This window comes from Pagrus major, chromosome 4 (assembly GCF_040436345.1).
Source record: "Pagrus major chromosome 4, Pma_NU_1.0".
NCBI lineage: Eukaryota > Metazoa > Chordata > Actinopteri > Spariformes > Sparidae > Pagrus > Pagrus major.
In genome coordinates this window covers 37,264,913-37,287,117 of record NC_133218.1, presented here as the reverse complement: position 1 = coordinate 37,287,117, position 22,205 = coordinate 37,264,913, and the positions used below count along the sequence as shown (strand labels likewise).

At 39.8% G+C, this 22,205-nt stretch overlaps 1 protein-coding gene across 1 annotated transcript; it reads right to left on the bottom strand.

Moving 5' to 3' along the window:
* Positions 1 to 114: 114 nt before the first annotated feature.
* Positions 115 to 20,401, bottom strand: dis3l (DIS3 like exosome 3'-5' exoribonuclease). The gene is made up of 18 exons (XM_073465014.1): positions 20,154 to 20,401; positions 17,027 to 17,180; positions 14,688 to 14,816; positions 11,835 to 11,970; positions 8,713 to 8,880; positions 8,251 to 8,323; positions 7,952 to 8,125; positions 7,621 to 7,790; positions 7,105 to 7,266; positions 4,801 to 5,051; positions 4,028 to 4,120; positions 3,636 to 3,924; positions 2,780 to 3,015; positions 2,342 to 2,496; positions 2,078 to 2,256; positions 1,845 to 1,990; positions 1,465 to 1,636; positions 115 to 1,345 (listed from the first exon to the last, which is right to left on the bottom strand). Exons 1-18 carry the CDS (start codon positions 20,281 to 20,283, stop codon positions 1,022 to 1,024), a joined length of 3,141 nt encoding a protein of 1,046 aa, XP_073321115.1. The 5' UTR covers positions 20,284 to 20,401; the 3' UTR covers positions 115 to 1,021.
* Positions 20,402 to 22,205: the final 1,804 nt, after the last annotated feature.

The following is a 22,205-nucleotide window of genomic DNA, read 5'->3' as shown; positions in this document are numbered from 1 at the left end:
CCAAAAACTGCCTCAATTTAATGAATGTTTTCAATTACTCTATTTTTATACTAATACTTATGTTATAACTATTTACAATACATAAAATGCTTCAGCTCCAAACTCAGACACGACTTCAGTGTTCATCCATTCAGGTTTAATTACAAACTACAAAAGACACAAAATCAACAATGTTACAAAAATAGACTGTGGAAACTTTACTGTGATACAAACAAGCAAGAGCTCAAAAAACATTCAACTGATGCACGAGAGTCATAATGAGGGTGAACACTAATTACAAGTCAGTAATTACTGAAGCACCAGTTCCTTATGAAGCATACAGTATGTTTTAATGTGCTTGCTAAAATCAAATGATCACATTTGATAGTTTATACTCTTGCTTGTTTGTATCAGTAGCTATTAAAGTGCCACCAATTTTGTTAAAATTCAAGTTAGATATCATTTAATGTCTCAGTGTGTTCACTATTTTTGTGGACCAGCATCAGGAAAACAATCAGAATCAGCATATTAATATGATCGGAGGCGTCATTGTCCTTTAAGGTGACACAAAGTATTCAGATGATAAATAACCACAAATCTGCCATGAAGAAATGTCAGGGATAAGTTCACCAAACATGTGAATCCAGTCGTCATCTCCTCCTTCCATGCTGATGAAAGTCAGGTGAAGTCTCGTAGTCCACAGAACATTTCTGGAGCTTCACAGTAAAACAGCGTTGCAGCATTCTGCTAAACATCTGAAGTAGCTGGGACTTTGATTACAGCAGACGAGCTGCATGGAGCCATTCATGTTTTTTGGTTGTTTTTAAAACAAGTCTCTAGCTCCTGAAATGTTCTGTGGACTACGAAACTTCACCTGACTTTCCAACATTGTTCAGAAAGAAGAACGTTTCCTGCTTGTTGCTGTTCTGATGTAGATTCATGTCATTTGTTCGTGGATGTTTTTACTGATATTTCCAAAAAAATGTTCACTTCAGTCATCCGTGATAGGCTCTGCTGCGTCCATCACTTCTGTAGTGCCGCTCTACGCTGATGTCGCACACACCTGTGCAGCCATGTCCAGGTCCATCAGAGCGAGCTCCCTCACCTCCTCCAGCAGAGAGTACAGATTGGGAGTTTTGCTCTGGCTGAACTCTCTCTCCTCTCTGGAGAGTTTGGGTCGACGGGCCGCCTTCTCCTGGGCCTGCTGGTGCGCCTCCTCGGCCAGGCGCACCACCTCCTGGACCAGCTGGCTGCGGCCCTGGGAGTGGGGCTGCTGGGGCTCGGCGCTGCGGTGGGGCTTGTTACTGATGACCTCCAGGTTTAGACTGTCAGCGTGAGAAGATGTGGAGCGGACAGATACACGAACCTGTGGAGAGCAGAGGATTGACAATATTTTTTTTAACTAAATGAAGGCTCGTTGACTAGTCTAAGAGTTAGAAAACAATCAAATTTAATCCCTCAGGTTAAACATATCGTGCGACTCACGGTGATGTGGTCGAAGAGTCTGAAGGTGGAGGTGCCGCAGCTGGAGGTGGTGCTGATGTGGTCTGAATGTTGGCGTAAGGAGCCGCTCTGCCACTCACAGCTGCCGTCCTGTCCTGCAGCCACCACCTGACCCTCTCGATTCTTCAGGTACACCGGCCCTTTAACACCATACCTGAAAAAGCACAGGTTGGTTTGACAGAAGAAGCAATTTAAAGACGTCACTTTGGGCTCTGGGAAATTGTGACAAGGATTTTTCACAATTTTTTGGACGTGGGAATTACCCACAGTTCATAGTGTTGCAACTCGAAAGCCCGAAAACATTTAAAAAACCTTGATAATACAGAGAATGGCGATCTTAAAACTCCCAGTGAGTGTCTTACTCTGGGATGAACACCAGCAGGCCGTTGTTTCTGATGGAGTAGATGACGGCGTCGGCCACACACTGCTGGTCAGTCTCAGGGTCTCGTTCTTTGAAGTAGAGACACTGGAACAAGACTGTGGACAACTTCTGGGCCCGCTGGGCCGCCTGGAGGAATCACACGGAGGTCAGAAGAGTTTATTTTATACAGTCAGAAGTGAATTACGACCCAGAGGATCACAGAACAGCACTCACTCGGTTCTTGTTGTTGATATGCTGAGCCAATTCTTCCAGTTCTTTGTTACTGGCTATTTCTTTACCAGAGTCCGTCCCCCTCTCCATGGCGATGGCTGCGGTGAGAAGGCGGTGCACCACGATGTCGGCATAACGGCGGATGGGTGAGGTGAAGTGTGTGTAACGGTCCAGAGCCAAACCTGAGAGACAAAAATGGACATCAGTTTGCATCAAATCATAAAAAAGACGTAAATAAAGATGTTCTGAAGGTTGTATTTGGTGTACCGTAGTGGTAGTACTGGTCTTGGGACTCCAGACCAGTGGAAAAGTACAGGGCCTGTGACATGGCTGTGGTGGCCATCATTCTCAGCATCCTGTTCACCAGCGTGTCCTGTGGGTCCACAGCCTGGTCCAGAGAGTCAGCTAAAGCCTTGTTGGTCCTGGAGGAACAGAATTAACTTTATAAACACGAGCCTCTTTCCAGCAGCTGACAGCTGATGTGGAAAAATACATCACGACTTGACAAAGAGAGAAAATAATTCCCACTGATGTAACAAATCATCTCAGTCATGAAACTGTTGTGTGACTGAGTGCAACACAGATTTAATGTGGTGACTTGCTCACTCTAAGCGGTGTTGTCATTGGCAGAGAGGATTTTTTTTGTAAACCATCAAAGACTCAAAACAACAACATGCAGCTCCCATGAACAACACTGTCAGTCACCTGGTATCGATGGTGAATCCCTTGGCCGTGGCGCTCTCCACCAGCTGGCTGAAGAACTCCTGCCGTGGAGGCGGGTGTCGCCTCAGCAAGGCCTGATGAGGGAAGGTCTCCTGGATCTTGCGCGCCACCCAGTGGTTGGCGTAAATCATGCACTCAGCCACAGTCTCGTGGACCTCCAGCGGCTGTCGGGGGACCAGAGCTGTGATGTTCCTCTCCTCATCCAGCTGGGCACGCACCTGAAGAGGGACGGTTTAACAGTGATACGAAGTTAAGAGTATGTTTTACAATTTCACCATCTGGGAAAACAAAACTGATGATATTCTATATCGTTCTTATTGTCAACAAATCCCTTGATACCATCCATCTGACTTAATCCCACCCACACCGTCCTGCTGCCACAAATACTCACTAGAGCATCGAATATGGATTTATCCGCCGCTGAAAATAGTCCCCAACAAATGCACTATTTCCTCCTCCTGTCCTCCTCTAAGTCTGATCTACATGATTTTCTCTCCTGCGTTTACTATTTAAGAAGAGCTAAAAAAGGTTTTGCCGGGATAATCTTTCAGTTCCTTACATTATTTTTCCAACTACGGAAACAGTCACAAAAACAGTTTTGGTCTTGTCTTTCGGTTATTTGTTTTTATTTGGAACCTGAACTCATCTGCCTGAAGTTTTGATTAACATTTCTGTAATGTTATCTGTTTCTGGAGAAGAATGGATCCCAGGAAGTAACTCGGCACAGTTTTAATGTCAAATCTTAAAAGTAAATACTACTTAAATACAAATAAAACATCCGAGATAATCCTTTACTTAAAAAAGAAGAAGAAAAGACAAGAGGATAGACTAATCTTACCTCCACCCCCTCCAGCTCCAGTGCTCCTCCTCTGTCCCTCTGCGCCCGGAGGTGTCTGGCTACATGTGTCAGCGTCTCCAGAGCCTGGGTGAGCTCAGCTAGCTTAGCATCCTTCACCTCAGGCTCCAGCTGGGCCAGCTCCGGTACCTCCGCCTGCTCTCCGTTGAGGAGCGCCTGTGCCAGCTCATAGTGGAGCTGGTAAGAGGAGCGGATCACCGTGCGACCGTACCACACCTTGTTTACGGCGAGGGTTTGTGCATCGAGCTCCCACATTACGCTCATGGCATACCTGTGCATAAAGATTTGAAGATGGCGTGTTTTAACATGTTCACCAAGTAATTAACTAAACATCTTCCAAAGCAAAGTGATGTGGAGAGGTGCAGTTCACTGACCTGTCGACTCCTCCCAGCAGAGAGCAGAGGTCTGCACTGAGAACAGCAGGCAACATGTCGTACCTGCGGTCTGCCAGGTAGTATGTCGTCGACCTTACAAAGAGACAGAAGACGAACAAAGTTGAGGGAAAAATAAAAAATCCAAAGCAGTGACATTCAGTCTTTGGTCCCCCTTCTTCTATCACTTCATCACTGTCTTCATTTCAATGGCTGGGACAACCTACAGCTCGCCAGTTATTATTGATAATGCTGTAAAATAAATAGGTCATTTTCATTCATAAATAATCTTCAAATTCTTTATTTTAGGAGGTTTAAAAGGAAGTTTAAACTTAGAATAGCCAGCTCGTCTAAAAGACAGAAAACACTAAAAATAGTCAAAATTGACAAACGACAAGTCAGCTAATCACACCCATCCTTAGTTTAAATGTGAAGAATCTTGAACTGAACTGATGATAAACAGATGTGATCCAGCCGGTACTGAAAAGATACAGTATGTTTTCTAGGTTCAGTTTCTGTTATTGTAAAAGGACAATTTATGCATCATGTCGTGTTGTCCCGGCCCTGTAGAAGGACAAAACTGTATACTGTATTCAGTGACTGGACAGAATAATAGACACTTTTCCACACAGTGCAGAGACTGACAGACACTCAGTGCTACAGCTGAATGATGCAACAGAAAGTCAGACACAACTTCTCATTAGTTTCTTCTCTCCTGTTCTGCTTCGAGGTGTTTCTGGTGTTTCCACTACAGTACAATCCAACTCGCTCCTCACCTCATACGTGCTTCCAGGTCGGTGAGCGAGCCCTCTGTGACGAAGTGGGTGACGTCTGCGATGTGGACCCCCAGCTCCAGCAGCTTCCCGCCGGCGATGCTGCGCACCGACAGCGTGTCGTCCACGTCCTCGCAGCCCCGCGGGTCGATGCTGAACACCAGGTGAGTCTCCCTGAGGTCCCGCCGCTCTGCCACCTGGACTGGATCCATCCTCCACGGCTTCTCGGGAGAGTTGACCGGCATCTCTCTCAGCTGAGGACAGGCACAGACAGAAAACTCAGGGTTACATAAGGTCTTGAAAATGTTACAAAGGCAGCTGTGCAACACTCGAGCCAAAGTGAAGGGACTCATTGAATAATTTATGTTGCCTGTGCTTTGGGCTCAGAGGAGACCATCAGATAGTGTGTGCTGTGTTGAGAGGTCTTTCTTTACAAAATAACACGAGCAATGTGCAGAAAGAAAGGTTATTGGATTCTGTAAAGTCCTTGGAGGTAATGAAAGGAAGAGGTAAACATGAGCTAGGTGAACTCTAACCGATACGTAGTTTCAACAAGGCTGTTTCATTCCTCTGCGTACGGCACACTGAGCAATACAACTATTCATCATTGTGTCCTCATATGGTGAATATGCCTCACGAAGAGTAGGGGGACCATTTAAACCTCATGGACTCTGCTCCTTAGAGGAGACACTTCAGCCTGAAAGAACACTGTCCAAGGACGTGGCCTCCAGGTGGCAGCGCCGCCACATGTTTGCTCAGCACCGTCCTTCTGAAGCTGTTCAAAACTGAGACCAGTTGTATAAAACTAGACCTAGTCTTCATCCCGACTTTTATCATGAGTAATCTGATCACAAATGAATGAAGGTACAGGTGTGAACGCCTCCAAGGTGCATTGAGGACATATTTGGGATCCGATCACTCAAGACCACATTCAGAGGTGGTCTGAGCCGCATGTGACCACATTGAAGGACCGCCTACTCAACTGATGTCCTCTGTGAAACAAGAAGAAGAAGAAGAAGGAGCAGAAGGATCCAACCATTGAACTAGTAACCACAATATCACCAGACTCCCTTAACAAATCATGGGATTTTAACAGCTGTTGCTTTAGGAGAAAAAAAGTTTTTAAAAAAACTTAAAAAAACTTTGAATTATGTGAAACTCTGTCTCTGACAGATTCTGAATCATTGTCTCCTTCTTGTAAATTCAGCATTAAATGAAAACAGTAAGTTGTGTGTTTCCTTGTAAAAAGTGTCAGTTTGTGGCAGCATGGCTGTACCAGCCTGTCTGCTTCTGTGTCTAAAGTGCTGAAGTCTGACCTGCCAACATTTAGCAGCTGTTTGAACACACTGTTTACACTGATTTCACCATTTACACTCAATAACATTTTATTGATGCTAAACATGTCACATTTTACAGATACACTGAACAGTAACCAATAAAGGTGAATACTTTTTAGTCGCCCGTGGAGAAAGTCACCAGACTCCCTTAAAAAATTGCTAAATTTAGTGAGTTGGTGAGTGAGGAGAAACTTTATAAACGTTGTCTCTGACAAATTCTTCATTATTTGGACCTTCTTATAAATTCAGCAAATAATCTACAATAAGTTCTTTCTTTGTGTAAAAAACCTTGCATCCGTTTGTCCCAGTGATGTACGTGGTTGTTTGTATATAGAGAGGGGAAGTGAGATCTGATCACAACACAAGTAACAGTCACTCCAGACATGCAAACAAATCTTTGCATCGTTGCCCTGTCTGCCACAGAATTCATTCTAGATGTGTTTACCCTCTTGTTTGAGTTTGACACTAGAGGGCTCCTTCCACAGTCATCCCAGCCCAAAGTGAAAATCTTCTCTGAGCTCATTGAAAAATAGTTTGGAAGCCGATCCTGGTCCAATATTCAGCAAACACAAGTGTGATGTGGAAAGAATTTAAAGTGAGGGAGAAGGAGTAAATGTCATTTCAAGATAATTGGACTTTTTGTGGGAAAACATCAGATGCAAATTATCATCCAAAGTAGGGTATTTCATATACATCTTAAAACATGTCTGGAGGGGATCTTTAAATCATTGAATGGCTTCATGACTAGCAAGTGAAGAAAGTGTAGCAGCTTTTTTTAAGGAGCTGGTGGAAACCAAAAAATACAAAATTTTAATTTGTAAGGTGTCTGAAAACAAAGCTCTGTGTCTGCTAACTTATGTCAGAAGTGTTATTTCTTTATTTGATTAATTTTTGCCTCCAACTACAGAAATTCAAAACAGTGAGTGTAAGTGTTGTTTAACATCAGAGGGTGAGGAGCTTCCTCTCTGACCTGTGCGTCTGAGAAGGGAGGCACGTGGATGCAGTTCTCTATGAGGATGGTCTGGACCTCCGTCTCCAGCTCTCCAGCCCGACCCAGCACCCGCACACTGTGGCCGTTTGGGTAGAGCGACGTGCTTTCCCATGAATCAATGCGCACCACCACTCTGTGGTCCTGGGGTAAAGAGACAAGAGTTTAAGTAGCCAACATTGGCCACATTTTATGACATGAGAGATTTTCTTTACATTCCATTATTTCCATTTATGTTGAGATGATTTCAAACCATGTCAGTAGTAAAGTTAAGTACTATTTATATACATGAAGCATCATGATTTACTTCCATTTTAAATCATTATTTTGTTTTTTAAGGTAGATAAATGCAGCGAAAAAGCCAGAAGTGACCCTTGTTACACCAAACAAACAGAAGAATAAAAGATATCCAGTTATAAGGATCCTGTCAGGAAATCTTATCAAAGTCAAATTCCTTTTCTAATCACATGAGTACATAAATCAGAGGGCAATCCAGACCTGCAGAGCGTCGGCCTGCTGAGTACTGATGCGGATCTTGGGGATGCGGCGGTCCCAGGGAACAGCCAGGATCCGCTGAGAGTTCCTGCTCTGAGACTGAGTCCCGTCTCTGGGAGGAAAAGTTACAACATAATCCCTCCAGTTCCTCTGCAGGATCCCCACAACACGACCTGTGGATTTAAGATGAGACATCAGTATCAGGGTTACTTTAGTTTTATTTTCTGTTCAACACACTAGCACGCAAATGGACAAACAAACAGGACAGAAAACACGACAGCAGCATAATAAGTGAAGTTGATGACTTACTGTAAGTCGCTATGCATTGTCTCACCTGTCGGCATAGGTTTGCTCTCGTTTTCCTCCCCGCTCTTCTCCTCTCCCTCAGACAGCGCTGTGACCTTCCCTCTCCACTCGCTCTTTGGCAACAACTCCACCACAACCGTGTCTCCGTGTACGGCTCTGTTACGATTCTTATTTCCACACACCAACACGCCCCAACTCAGATCTGAGGCAGGACAGGAAAAGGTGAGACAGACAAGAGGAAAAGAAGAAGTGAAGACAAGTCCAGGAGTGAAATATTTGTTTGTAGTGAATGAATGAATGTTCTGCTCTGCCGGTGCGGTTCTGTACCTTTGTTCTTATTCGACAAACCCTCCGTCATGATCGAGGCCTCATCGTGGTGCTTGTTGATATTCAGAGTACCCTGATAAAGAAGGACAGAGATTATCTATTCTGATTTTAACATTAACAATCTAGTTTAATTCAAATTAGTCATCTGGAAGGTTGAGATCTACTGACGCCTCTCTTTAAGAGTTGATACTGTCCTATAACGGATCATTCCTTATTTTTTTTGCTACCTTCCCTAGAATGTTTTCATACCATTTCCTCTGAAAATGCTTCTACAACTTGTTGTTTTTCATTTTTGTGGTTACCTGTGAGGCAAAGCCAGGCACAAGTTTGATTTACTGCACATTTTATTTTTTTACCAGGAACATTTAGAAGCTTTATATAAATTTATTGTCCAACATCACAACCGTTATTCTAATCAAATAAATACTAGACGTACACCAGGTAGGTGGACTTGTTCTGTACCTTAATGTATCGTCCAGACTTGATTCCAGCCTCCAGGATTTCAGCGGGCAGATGTTCAGTGTACTCCTTCTGCGAGGCCTCGCTCTCCTTCTCTTGTAGCGCCTGAGAAATGGAGCTGTACAGCTCATGAGCCACCTGCAGCTCTGGCCAGAAGTTTTGCAAAAAATCCTGCAAAATGAAGAGACACAGGTCTGAAATAGATAAAGTAAAAACTAGCATCATGAGTCAGGGGATAATGCAATTAGATTTTTTGGACCTTTTACACTTAAATTCAGTTGAGTCAGCAATGTGTTTTCTTTTAATAATGTCCGAAATGTCCTTCAACAGAGAAACACAGGAGTCTTCTGGACATTTTAATGATACTATAGATTCATGTTGTGGCCACAAGTTCTAATTATTTCATCCTCATTTCAGTTTTTTCCTACATTGGACCTTAGTGGTGAATAATTCCAATACTAAATACTACAATACCCATCAGCCTCAGCTGCTGCTGCTATGGAGATTTAGCCAGTTAGAGGCGGGAATCAGAGCTGTACTTAATAACAACAGAAAGTGTCATGGAATCCAAAATGGACCCAGAATCTGAAGGTGAATTTAAACTGCTGAATGTTTCAATCAATCCAAACCTCGAGGTACTCGTCAAGCATTACTTAACTAAAACTGAAACTAAAAAGGAAAATAAGCAGTGAAAAATATCTGTTGTAAACTGATACTGCACAAAAATGATAGTCGTTAATAAAAAACTAAACTGAAACAATATTTTTTCTGGTTTCAAAACAAATCAAAATAATAAATAGTGACGTGTAGAATAATAGTAGCACATTTTGCAAATGTGTTTTGTATATACACGCAGCTACATCCTTACTACATACTGACAAAAACAAACTAAATCTACTGTAAAACTAAGATTAAATATATAAAAACTAAACTTAAACGAGCAAACACTCTCTGAAATAAAATCTTAAAATCAAAACTAAAATAAATTAAATACCGTAACCTTGCTACGGATCAATGAACTGCTATGACTTGAAACAAACTCACCTCACACAGATCAGCTTTTAGCTAAAACAGGAAATCTGTTTCTATGTCTTCTAGGCTCCATTATAATTCTACTTCATAGTAAAATATCTCCATAATGCTGTTTTTTGCTTCACTCCTAAAATTTCCTGATACACAGGTGGACCTGAGAGCAGCCTCTTCTCATGCATCCATTAGCTTGTTTTACATCATCATCTACTAATGTCCATAATGACTTGACAGCTGTTAACAAGCAGACAAGACAAATAAATTACTGCTCTTTTTCCTCAGGTGTTCACAGAATATGTGTGAGTCTCACTGTGATTCATCACAGCTTCTCTTGTCTTAATATAGCTGACGCTCCACTGAGTCACACTGCAGCCACTTCATCAAAACTTTAAACCAGCCATCACACTTTACTTTTCCTGACTGTTTTTTTCCTTCAATACTCCAACAGCATATTAGTTGTCAAGCAGCTCATTGGAGCGATATGGATGGAGCGTATATGGGGCATCGCAATGCAAGACAATTAGGTGGCGCACAATCACTTCAGCATTCTGAACATTACATGATGTGCTGGTGCATAAATAACACTTTAAGGATTGAAGAGGGAAACAACTAAGTAAGATGTTTTACAGTCTTTAAATCCTCTAAAGCAGCGCTGCTCAAACTTTTTCCCTTCAAGGACCAAAACTAAAACTTAATGGTGGGCCACGGGACGAAAACAAACAACTATTGAATTGTATCGTTAAGATGGTACCAGGATCCAAAGTTTCCTTAATTGACTGACTTCTTGAACAAAGTGTCACTCTGCCCACCCTGCTCAGATTATGAAAAATAATAAATCAGGGATCCTATTTATTTAACGACCAGTTTACCTCACAAAAAACAACAAAAACATTAATATATATTGTAGTTTGTTGATTATTTTGTATGTTATTTTTGCTAGAAACATCTGGTGTCTCAAATTAAATATTATGGTGGTGGCTTAAGTTCTGCGATGTCTTAGTGGTCTGAGCGATAATTAATTTATTCAATCATAGTTTATCAACTTTCAGAAGAATTTCTGTCGTAATTTAATTCCAATCAATTCGTAATTGTTGGACAATACTAGTAGTAGTAGTAGTTTTAAGCAACAGGGCTGCAACTAACAATTATTTTCATTATCGATTAATCTGAGGATTCATTTTATGATTAATCATTTATTGTTTAGTGAATCACTTCTTTTGTCCAACCAACAGTCCAAAACCCAAAGACTCTTCAAAGAAAAGCAGCAAATCCTCACAGTTAAGAAGCTGGAACCAGACAATGATTGACATTTAAAAGAAACAATTTATTGCTCATCAAAATAGTTGGTGATTCATTTTTTCTTGTGACCAATAACTGTGGCCAAACTGTAGAATTATTTCCAACCTGTCTGCTCGTCTCACTGATCGTCTCTCTACATGCCGGATGTCTTTTCAGTTTTGTTGCTGCGGTTCCAGATGACAGCGATTACTCTTATGAGTACATGCAGGAGAGAAACGATGGCCAAATATATGAAAATAAATCCTCAAATTAGTTTTCTTTTTAGGGTCTTTACTTCGGTGTCACAACCCTCCTGATATCAGGCTCATATTCTTGACTTTGGAAACATCAAATGAGACAAAAATCTTAGCACAAGAACCTTTGTTGCTGTTCAGGAGTTTTCACATCATCTTCAAGAGAAGAAAGAGTTTTACTAGTTGTCATTAAAGCTGCAGCGATTAGTCAATTATTCGATTAGTGGTAGAAAGAAATTTAATCACCATCACTATCATGATAATTGATCAATAATTTCAGCCCTTTTCCAAGCAAAAATGTCAAACGTTGTCTGGTTCCAGCTTCTTAAATGAGAGGATTTGCTGCTTTTCTTTGTCATTTCTGACAGTTTCAGTATATAAATACCAACAATTCCTGAACACCTTCAACAAAATCATTTTATATGACCGAAAGCTTCAGAACAGCTACTAAATTCACCTCGAGGTGAGACATGTTGCAATAGTCTCAGTATCCAAATACATACGGACTGTGCAGATATTGAGCCGTATGCGGTGTGAACGTTAACGTACAGGTGTGTCACGTACCTGGACGGAGATGACGTACACTCCAGAGTTGAGGCTGCTGTACTGAGCCACGGCGTCCTGGTCCTCCGTGATCATCACAACATCCATCATACCTGCCAGGTGGTTATGGTACCATACTGCTGCAGAGTACACACACCTTCACACACACACACACACACACACACACACACACACACACACACACACACACACACACACACACACACACACACACACACAGGTAATTAACAAACACAAGAAGATGCAGACAGCTTGCCTGTTAAAGCCCTAAACTTTGATATTCTGTATTTAGTTCCTCTATCGTATACATTAACACACCTGTCAAAGTGAAATGGTGGAAGAATACAGACGTCATTTACAGCTCTGTTTACTGTCTTGTTTATGTAATAAACTCGTTTCGTGACGGCAGATTGCACCTCCAGCCTTCTGTCTTTAAAACTAAGTTAATAACTAAGTTTGTTAGCCTCAGTATGTGTGCAGAGGACATAACGTAAAAAAACAGAACAGATTTTTATAGATACGAGCCTTTTCCAAGCCAATAAATCTATAGCATTAATGTAGAAAAGTACTGATAGACCAAGTGTTTGGCAGTCACTTACAGAAATGTCTTTATGTTGTACCTTTGGATAAAATTACATACACACTCAAAGACAAACAAGAAAGTTTCTGTGGCTTATTAATAAATTATCTTTAAGTACAAGGATTTATCTCATATGTTGGACGAATCTGGGAAAATAAAATTATACCAACAGTAACAGAGGAAATTTAAGCAACTCTTGTAGATAAATGAAAAGGAATATGAGGGTTGCCAAAGTAGTCAATTATATATGATGTACGTGTTTATATTATTCTGCTGGATATTTGTGAGCATGCATGTATAATGTTATTTATTATTCTTGTAAAATGTTGAAAACTTATATCTGACAGTAAATAAAGAGTCTTTGGGTTTTGGACTGTTGGTTGGACAAAAAGAAGCAACCTGAAGACATCATTTTGGACTAAAAAATTCATTATTTAAATCGATTAATCATGAAAATAATCAGTATTAAAAATAATCGTTAGTTGCAGCCACAGAGATCCATTTTTAAAAAGATCAAAGCATCACCACCCTCACTGCACCAATTTATCATCTGAAGCCTTCCGTCTAACAGGCCGCTGGCAGAGCATCAAACTTCAGCTATTTCAGTAATGAGTGTTAGAAAAACATTCAATTTTGGAGCTTATGTGCTCAAATCTGCTCGATGGTTCAAGACATCTTGATACACTTTAAGTAGAAACACGTATAATGAACAGAGTCTATATTAAGTCTACGCTGTATACCTCTCATTCTGAGGAGCTCCAGCTTTCTTTGTTATTACACTTTTACCCGAAGTGGAAGAAAAATATCTTTAGAAAAACTGAGTTTAGCCTTTCAGCCCTCGAGCCGCTATGGAGACAGACTATTGTAAATGTTTGACTGACAGCTCAGCCAACAGGGGGGCCCCTAAGTGGCCTCATGGTTCTGCACCATAAGCCTCTGCTGCACGAGTTGAACTGAAGTTGAAATGAATTCAGGGTTGATGCATTACTAAACCGCATTCTTAAACTTTCATCTAAAATCTGCTGAAGGAGCCAGAGGAACCGATTCATCACAACAGAAACTGTTTTCACTGAAATGATGTTCAACTCTTTGGGAAAAAACCCTCAGTGGTTTTCTCTCTAAGAGTTAGTACCTGGGAGCAAGGACTTCCTGGAGAACAGTCGAGCACATAACCTGTAAAATGTCAAATATTTGTATTGATACTTTTTATTCGTGTATGGATTACATGAGATACGCTGTGTTAAAGATGTCATATTCTGCTTTTTGCCTTTCTTGTATTATGAAGCATTTTTGTGCATGTTAAAGTTCTGCAAAGTGAAAAAGTCCAAAGTCTACGCTGAAGGGAGTTACTCTCTCCCTCAGAAAACACTCCTGCACTGTCTGAAGCGCCTGGTTTGTAGTCGAGCCTTTACTTCTGTCACTTATGTGCGTTACTACAGAACAGGCGTTATATTAATATAAATATATATATTTATATGTATCTTATAAAATATATATGGCTGTATCGCAGCCATGGTTACCAGCTGTAGCGCCGTTATTTTAGATCACATTACCTTGCTCGGCATGACCCGCCCATCTCTGCTGATTGGCTACATCCTGCCCGTTAAGTAATGCACATGTGCAACTCTCACCAAAGATTGAACAGAGGCGAGATGTCTCACTCTGTAGCTAAAACGGAGCGTTAAGGACACAGTGTGAAAAGGGATGCTGCAGAAATGCACCATACGGGAAAAATAATGTGTTTTTTGAAAATTAAAGTATGTAAACCTGTTCTACTAGGACCCCCAAATAAAAGTATGAACCTGAAAATGAGCATAATATCACCTCTTTAATAAGTGAGGTTTAAAGGTGCTGGTAGGCGAATTTTGTTACTTTTGGACAGAACCAGGCTTGTTGTTTCCAGTCTTTATGCTAAGCTAAGCTAGCTGGCAGCTGGCCCAAGCTTCATATTTACTGCACAGACATGAGTATTGATTTTCTTATCTAACTCGTGACAAAGACAGCTAATTCAGCTTTTTCCAAAAATGTCAAACGTTGTGGGGGGTTTTCCACCAAAATGGATGCGGTTCCGTTCTGGTCGGTTCACCTAATTTTGAGCCAAAAGAGGATTTCAACATGAAAAATAAAGTTGTTTATAAACCAAAAAGTTTGTTCCCAGCTGGAGCCAAAATGTTACTGCTGTTTTGGTTGAAAAGGGGTATCCAGGGGGAATTTGACATTTCCATCTTTAGTGAGTGTTCAGTGATGGTGATGGGAGGGTAATGAGCACTGACCTGGTCTGCCACTTCTCCTGGCTCTCCCCCTTCTCTCGCGGACAATAGGAATACTCTTGAAATTCATTAGCAAACAGCACACAGTCATGTCGAGGGTCTTTGAGCAGGTTTCGTAGACGGTTGTACTGCCTGCACACACACACACACACACACAAAAAGACACTGTTAAGGTCCAAATCATAGAGATAACTACAACAGTAAATTTAGTCAATTAAAGGAGTAGTTCTTCAGACATTGATGAAATACTCTTTTAACTTTATTGCAGAGAATGAAATGAAATGATTGAAACATGTGTGTAAATGTGAAGTTACTGTCGTGAGCTGAGCTTCACTTAGCACAGGGACTAGAAACAGTTAGTTAGTCCCTGCTTCCAGTCTCTGTGTTAAAGAGATAAAGGGTACATCTGGTATTTTTAAACCTGGTCCCTGAGTTTACATATTTTGGTGTGTAAATGACTAATAGGTACAACATTTTTCTTAATCAGTCCAGTAGATCGTCTCAGCCAGCAACCGTGACACAGCAATGACGGCAATGTGATGAAGTTTAATGTTTCAGTGTACTGATGTAATTTTTAATAATTAAGTTTATTGGTAAACTGTAACCTGGTCACAAGTGTTTGATTATATATATATATAATAATGATAAATAATCTCCACTGCAAAAAAATTATGTTTATGGAAGTATTATGTGTATATATTGGCCGATATATTGATATCGGAATATTTTTACTTCCTAACATTGTTATTGGCATTGGTCCCAAAAATCAAGTATCAGCCGGGCTCTACTTATTTATTAACAATAAGGTATATGTTTCCATTATGTTGTCAGACACTTAGGATAACAACCTCAGCCTGTCAGTGAGAACAAAGCACTTTTAGTGGACGTAACTTTGACAAGTGAAGTTGCCCACATGGATAAAGTTGCAGCCGAGGCGATCTAAATAATAATATAATTTATATAACATCAGGAGGAGCAACATGCTGGATATTTCTTTTAATGCATAAGATGCACTTTAAAGTATCTCCCGGTACATTATGAGACAATTATAGTGAGACAAAAAAATCTGGGTTGATAGAAAAGCGAAGCTGCAAAATCAAAGGAAATACACAAATCTTCACTCACACACACACACACACACACACACACACACACACACACACACACACACACACACACACAGAGTGCTTGTTTCTGTCGGCTCCCTGTGTGTGAATGGAAAACTGCAATTACTGACACAGTATGGCATCAGCATATGCTCCACCAGCGATGTCTACCTCACATTATCAAAAGTGAAGCTTCATCATATTAATGATGCAACATTTTAGAAAGGCCGCGTAAGCAGAAATCAAAACCAGAGGTCAGGTGGGACTCCTTATTTACCGTGTTCATCAAGTTTGTCAAAAGCACTCCTGCGTGTTTGTGTGGGAGAGAGATTTCACGTCACAGGCTGGAACCCGTTTAGCTTCGTCAGCAGAGCTTTGATATAATGAGGTTGACCCCTACCGACTCCTTACACACTAATGCAGGTAGGTTGTCATTAGATGCTTAATTCAAAAGCGGCTTAAGGAATTAAAGGTCTTGACCAGAGGACCGGTCCTGCTGCCTTCAGGTGCCTGAAGATTAAATATTGTGTTTGCTTGTAGAAAAGTAATCCTGCGATACTGACGACACTGACCACCAGTATGCTCGATTTGAAATATGTTGATATATAACTAAGTGCAAGGCTAAAAGGACTCGCTCATGACGACTAACATTTACAAACCTCGATGGAACTTGATCGATTAGTTGTGGACTTTTAAATTAACTGCTGACTATACTGAATAATCCATTATTTAAATGTAAATATTCTCTTTTAACAGTAAACTACATACAGTAATGGAATGTAACTAAGTACATTTACTTAAGTAGTTTTAGGTACTTTCCATAAGTATATCCAGTTTCTTCTACATTATACTTCCACTCCAGGCAAATACTGTACTTTTTTACTCAACTGCATTTATTTGATAACTTTAGTTACTAGTTACATTATTTTTGGTTTTGATATTTAAGTACATTTAATATCAGACGCTTGAAGACTTTTACCTAAGAACTATTCATATGGATGACTTTCCCTTTTACCAAAGTAACATTTTAACATGATATCTTTACTTTTACTCAAGTATGACTTTTGGTTACTTTTTTCAAAACCGACTTACTGACAGAACAAGACATTTGAAGACGTCTTCTCAAGCTATGGAAAACACTGATTGTCATTTTTTGACATTTTATAGACTAAAATACCAAATTATTAATTTAAACGATACATTGTTCATCTGCTCAGCATGTTAGTGTGAGTTTACCTGCGTCCTTTGCTGTGCTGCACAGCCTGGCAGGCGGTCTGGGTGAAGACGACGCCCTGCAGCTCTCTGAACTCCAAGATCTCCAGAAAGTCGACCACCACTCCAACATCAGGCACCACGTAGTGGGTCAAATCTCCAGGGAGCACCTTTCCATCTGGTAGGCAAGTAACGGATATGTGAGAATTTACTTTTTGTCATTCTTCCATAACTGATCATTGTTATGGTGATTTTGGCTGATGATGTCTTTTATTTCACTTCAACATCAACAAAAGTCTAGATTCCCACAGTGGAGTTAATCTTTTTATAGTTCATGTTTGTACTGCCAACAAGAATACAACAAACAATCTGTTCATTTCTGTTAAACACTGCTTTTCTCTAATTTCTCTTTTTGTTTCTGTTTCCTTCAAGCTGCAAAATGTGTGCATCTCTCTCTTCTCTTCTCTTTCTTCCTAGTTTTCTCCTCCTCCTCCTCCTCTCTTTTCATTCAGGCTTCTCTCTGATGGACCATCAGCCACTTGAGAACCTTTTTCTCTCCTGGATGTAAGTACCACACATATATGCCTGATCTGGATCGGTGGACCCTTTGGCCCCCTCAAGGATCCTTGCTCACTTACAATCCTCTCCTCTTATATCTGTGCTTACAAAAAAAAAAAGGAAAATCAAAACCTGTACACATTCTGATATTTTCTTTACTAATTATCTTGTGTGGTCCCTACTGGCAACCCCTCAGCCGGCTCAGTCGTCCTCCTGGATCCAAACTCTTCACATATATTTTATAATCTACTTGTATCAGATATATTGTCATTGTAATCTGTATATTCTGTGATTTTTGTCGTCTGTTCTGTACACAGGACATTTATTGCATGCCTGGCTGTCTATCCTGGGAGAGGGATCCCTCCTCTGTGGCTCTTCCTAAAGTTTCATCCATTTTTCCCCCCTTACTAAAAGCTTTTTGGGGGAGCTTTTCCTTACTCCAAGGACAGAGATCATAAAGCCCACTAAAGCAGTGTGATTTGTGATTTTTGGGGTATAAAAATAAACCTGACTTGACTTGACCTATATTGTCACGGTGATGATTGGTGCTGATGAAACACCCTTTTTATTATTTATTCCTGTCCTGAGTTATTACTGAACACTACACTGTTTACACATGTCAACATTCATCGAAGGAGACGAGTACAAATTACTTCAGGATCAACGTTACGCTGTGCTTGATTTTTGGCAACAATGTGCGATAGTTAATGCAAACACAGACAGCCAATACAAACTACACGAAACTGTCTGGTGCATGGACTCTTTTAAAAGCTACAGAAAGTTTGCCATTTAAAATCTTCAATCAATCTAAAAAACAACAACAATTAATCAAGGGAGAGCTGGCTGAGACAGTCAGCAGCATAAAAACATACAGTTACAGACAAAAAGGACACAAAATGATTATGTCTCTGGTTTGTTCAATATTACAGGCGTTACTGGGATTAGGACAGACAGCATGAGGCAAACTGTTCACTAAATGTGATCATATTTGTATCACAGACTATATTTTTTATATATATATCTATATATATATATATATATATATATATATATATATATATATATATATATATATATATATATATATATATATATTATATTTATAAATACACGCTGTGTCTTGTATTTCATCTACTCATCAAATGTCTCTGCAGTCAACTACACTGAGATGAACTGAGCTTTAATGACTGAATGTTTATACCAGCGTGGCTAGTTTTAGCACAGAGAAGAAGAAGAAGTAGAAGAAGTAGAAGAAGAAGAAGAAGAAGAAGAAGAAGTAGAATTAGAAGAAGAATTAGAAGAAGAAGAAGATGTAGAAGAAGAAGAAGTAGAAGAAGAAGAAGAAGATGTAGAAGAAGAAGAAGAAGAAGAAGAAGAAGTAGAATTAGAAGAAGAATTAGAAGAAGAAGAAGATGTAGAAGAAGAAGAAGAAGAAGAAGATGTAGAAGAAGAAGAAGAAGAAGAAGAAGAAGTATAAGAAGAAGAAGAAGAAGAAGAAGTAGAATTAGAAGAAGAATTAGAAGAAGAAGAAGAAGATGTAGAAGAAGAAGAAGGAGAAGTAGAAGAAGAAGAAGAAGAAGATGTAGAAGAAGAAGTAGAAGAAGAAGAAGAAGAAGAAGTAGAAGAAGAAGAAGAAGAAGATGTAGAAGAAGAAGAAGGAGAAGTAGAATTAGAAGAAGATGTAGAAGAAGAAGAAGAAGATGTAGAAGAAGAAGAAGGAGAAGAAGTATAAGAAGAAGAAGAAGAAGTAGAATTAGAAGAAGAATTAGAAGAAGAAGAAGAAGATGTAGAAGAAGAAGAAGATGTAGAAGAAGAAGAAGAAGATGTAGAAGAAGAAGAAGAAGAAGAAGTATAAGAAGAAGAAGAAGAAGAAGTAGAATTAGAAGAATTAGAAGAAGAAGAAGAAGATGTAGAAGAAGAAGAAGGAGAAGTAGAAGAAGAAGAAGAAGAAGATGTAGAAGAAGAAGTAGAAGAAGAAGAAGAAGAAGAAGAAGAAGATGTAGAAGAAGAAGAAGAAGAAGAAGTATAAGAAGAAGAAGAAGTAGAATTAGAAGAAGAATTAGAAGAAGAAGAAGATGTAGAAGAAGAAGAAGGAGAAGTAGAAGAAGAAGATGTAGAAGAAGAAGTAGAAGAAGAAGAAGAAGGAGAAGTAGAAGAAGAAGAAGAAGAAGATGTAGAAGAAGAAGAAGAAGAAGAAGTATAAGAAGAAGAAGAAGTAGAATTAGAAGAAGAATTAGAAGAAGAAGAAGATGTAGAAGAAGAAGAAGGAGAAGTAGAAGAAGAAGAAGATGTAGAAGAAGAAGTAGAAGAAGAAGAAGAAGGAGAAGTAGAAGAAGAAGAAGAAGAAGATGTAGAAGAAGAAGAAGAAGAAGAAGTAGAAGAAGAAGAAGAAGAAGAAGAAGAAGAAGAAGAAGAAGAAGAAGAAGAAGAAGAGTATGATGGATGACTGAAGTTAGCTAGTTTGGCTTACTACAGTGTCTGCTCCGTTGTCAGTTTCTCTGTTGCAGTGTAACCTACAGTGTGTTGTGTGTCGTGGGTTCATTGTGGAGCTGAATAAAGGCTGTTTTGTGTCTTTGTGTCGAGCTGACTTTACCGTTGTCACAGTCCGCCTGACACAGAGAGCTGTAGCAGGGCACCCGCTCCCTCAGATAATGTTCCCGGACCACACGGACCTTCCTGCCCCGGTGGCTCTTCAGATGCAGAATCTTCTCCGTCTTAATCATCCTCGGGACTCAGGGACGATCCATGTGTGGCCCTCTCTTCTCGTTATTCACCTGTTTTTTCTTACAACGCGGGAAGCGACGTTTGTAAACATCCAGGCTGAACTTCAGGGAAGTGCGTAAGGCAAGCCCGCTGACGTCATGACGCCGAAGCAGGTCCTCCTTTAGATGCGTTCACGTGCTGTTGGACGTAGAGGGATGATGAGTTTACAAGTGCGCGCTGACAAAGTGGAAAAGAGCAAGACGCGAGATTACCAGTGTATGATTGTTTTGTATCTTAGAGAACAATGCTAATCTTTCATGTTAAACATATCTCCAAGTATTATACCGACTATTATAGAGCCCATATACTGTCCAGAACCATCGGAGGTATCACAAACCTGTTGTGTTGCGTGAACACAAACGCATCATTTCAACAATCTTTCAGTAGAAAAAAAAAGAATAAATAAATAAATAAATAACTCAATAACATAATAAATATGCAATTAAATACACCGTAATATAAAAAAGATTAGATATTATCAATTAATTGATACATTGTGACATAAGTTGACATTTTTGTTTTGATTAAACTAAATTTCTATCGTTAATCTTTTACGAACTGTATTTATATTCTCAATTAATTGGTATATTTTTGTATCTATTTGTCATTTTAAGTTGTTACTTGTTACATCATTGTTAATGAGGGCCTGCTGTCAATGATCTTTAAGTTTTAATAGAGGTAATACAACTAATAATTTACCTTGGTCCAACTTAATTTTTCATTATCTTTCTTGATTTAGCCAATTATTTGTAATGAATGAATGAATGAATGAATGAATAAATAAATAAATAAAAGTATTCTATGTACAAAATGTCAAGTGTTTGTTGGGTGAAGAAAAAAACCCCAACTTCATCCAATAGAGCCTGTGATTTGCAATTAAATCAATAAAATCCAAGATGGAGCAACATTCCTTCATTCACCACCAGAGGTGCTCAGCACTGCCCCTTTCTTTCAGGACATGTATTGTCTAACCAAGTATTGATAATGTATTAGGACAAAGCCACCAGCTGTTTATTTTGGGTTTCCAGTCGCTAATACACAGCTAATAAAGGCTAGCGTTATGCTATCTCAATACAACATGGGTGAGAGCAGATATAAAGGAGAGACTGATGAGGAAGGTTTAATGTTAAATGTAGCTATTTTAAAAAAAAAAACTTAATTTAATTTAATCTATTTATTTATTTAATGTAGCTAGTTAGCTAAACTGACAGATGTGGCTGTTACAGAGAGGTGAAGTCACACTCCTGGACCACCATGGGACCTTACTCCAGAAAAATATGTAGGCTAGAGTAGTCAATGGTGAGAGATGTATATGTTTTTTTTTATCTTGTTTGAATTTTGCCATGAATTACATGTTTATTAGCCATACAGGTCTGCTGAACGTGTAAGTAATTTGCTAGCATGCTAGCTTGAAATCTTGATCGGCAAAATACTCATTCTTTTCTTTCGTTTGTTGTTGTTTTTTCTACCCCCTAATGATAAAAGTGTCATCATCAATTATCAAGTGTAACATTTATATTTGTAGCTTTATTTTTTATATACAATAGGCTACTGAAGTTAAACTCAACTAGCTTAATGTCTCAAAAACCGCTTCGCGTCATCATTGTTTTGTTTTTTCCACAGACGAAGGCGGCGGTGAGGTGGGGTCCTCCTCTCGCTGCCTGTGCTGCTCTTTGGCTGCGCTGTGCAGAGGCTGCAGCAGAGCAGCAGCAGAGACTCACTGAGCTCAAGTTGGCAACTACGCCGACACGGATGCTGAGGACTTTACTCATGTTTCCACATCGACATTTTTTTAAAAAGCATTTATTTTCTTCAAGCTGCTCCTCTGATAGCATATTTATTTCCATTTAGTGCACGAGAATGAACTTTATCTAGGACGCAT

Excerpts from the sequence above, each read along its gene's own strand:
- dis3l (XM_073465014.1), bottom strand. The coding sequence starts at position 20,283 with ATGATTAAGACGGAGAAGATTCTGCATCTGAAGAGCCACCGGGGCAGG. Across the intron at positions 4,121-4,800 it reads GACCTGGAAGCACGTATGAG|GTCGACGACATACTACCTGG; the intron begins GTGAGGAGCGAG and ends TCTCTTTGTAAG. Across the intron at positions 3,925-4,027 it reads CTGCTGGGAGGAGTCGACAG|GTATGCCATGAGCGTAATGT; the intron begins GTCAGTGAACTG and ends CTTTATGCACAG.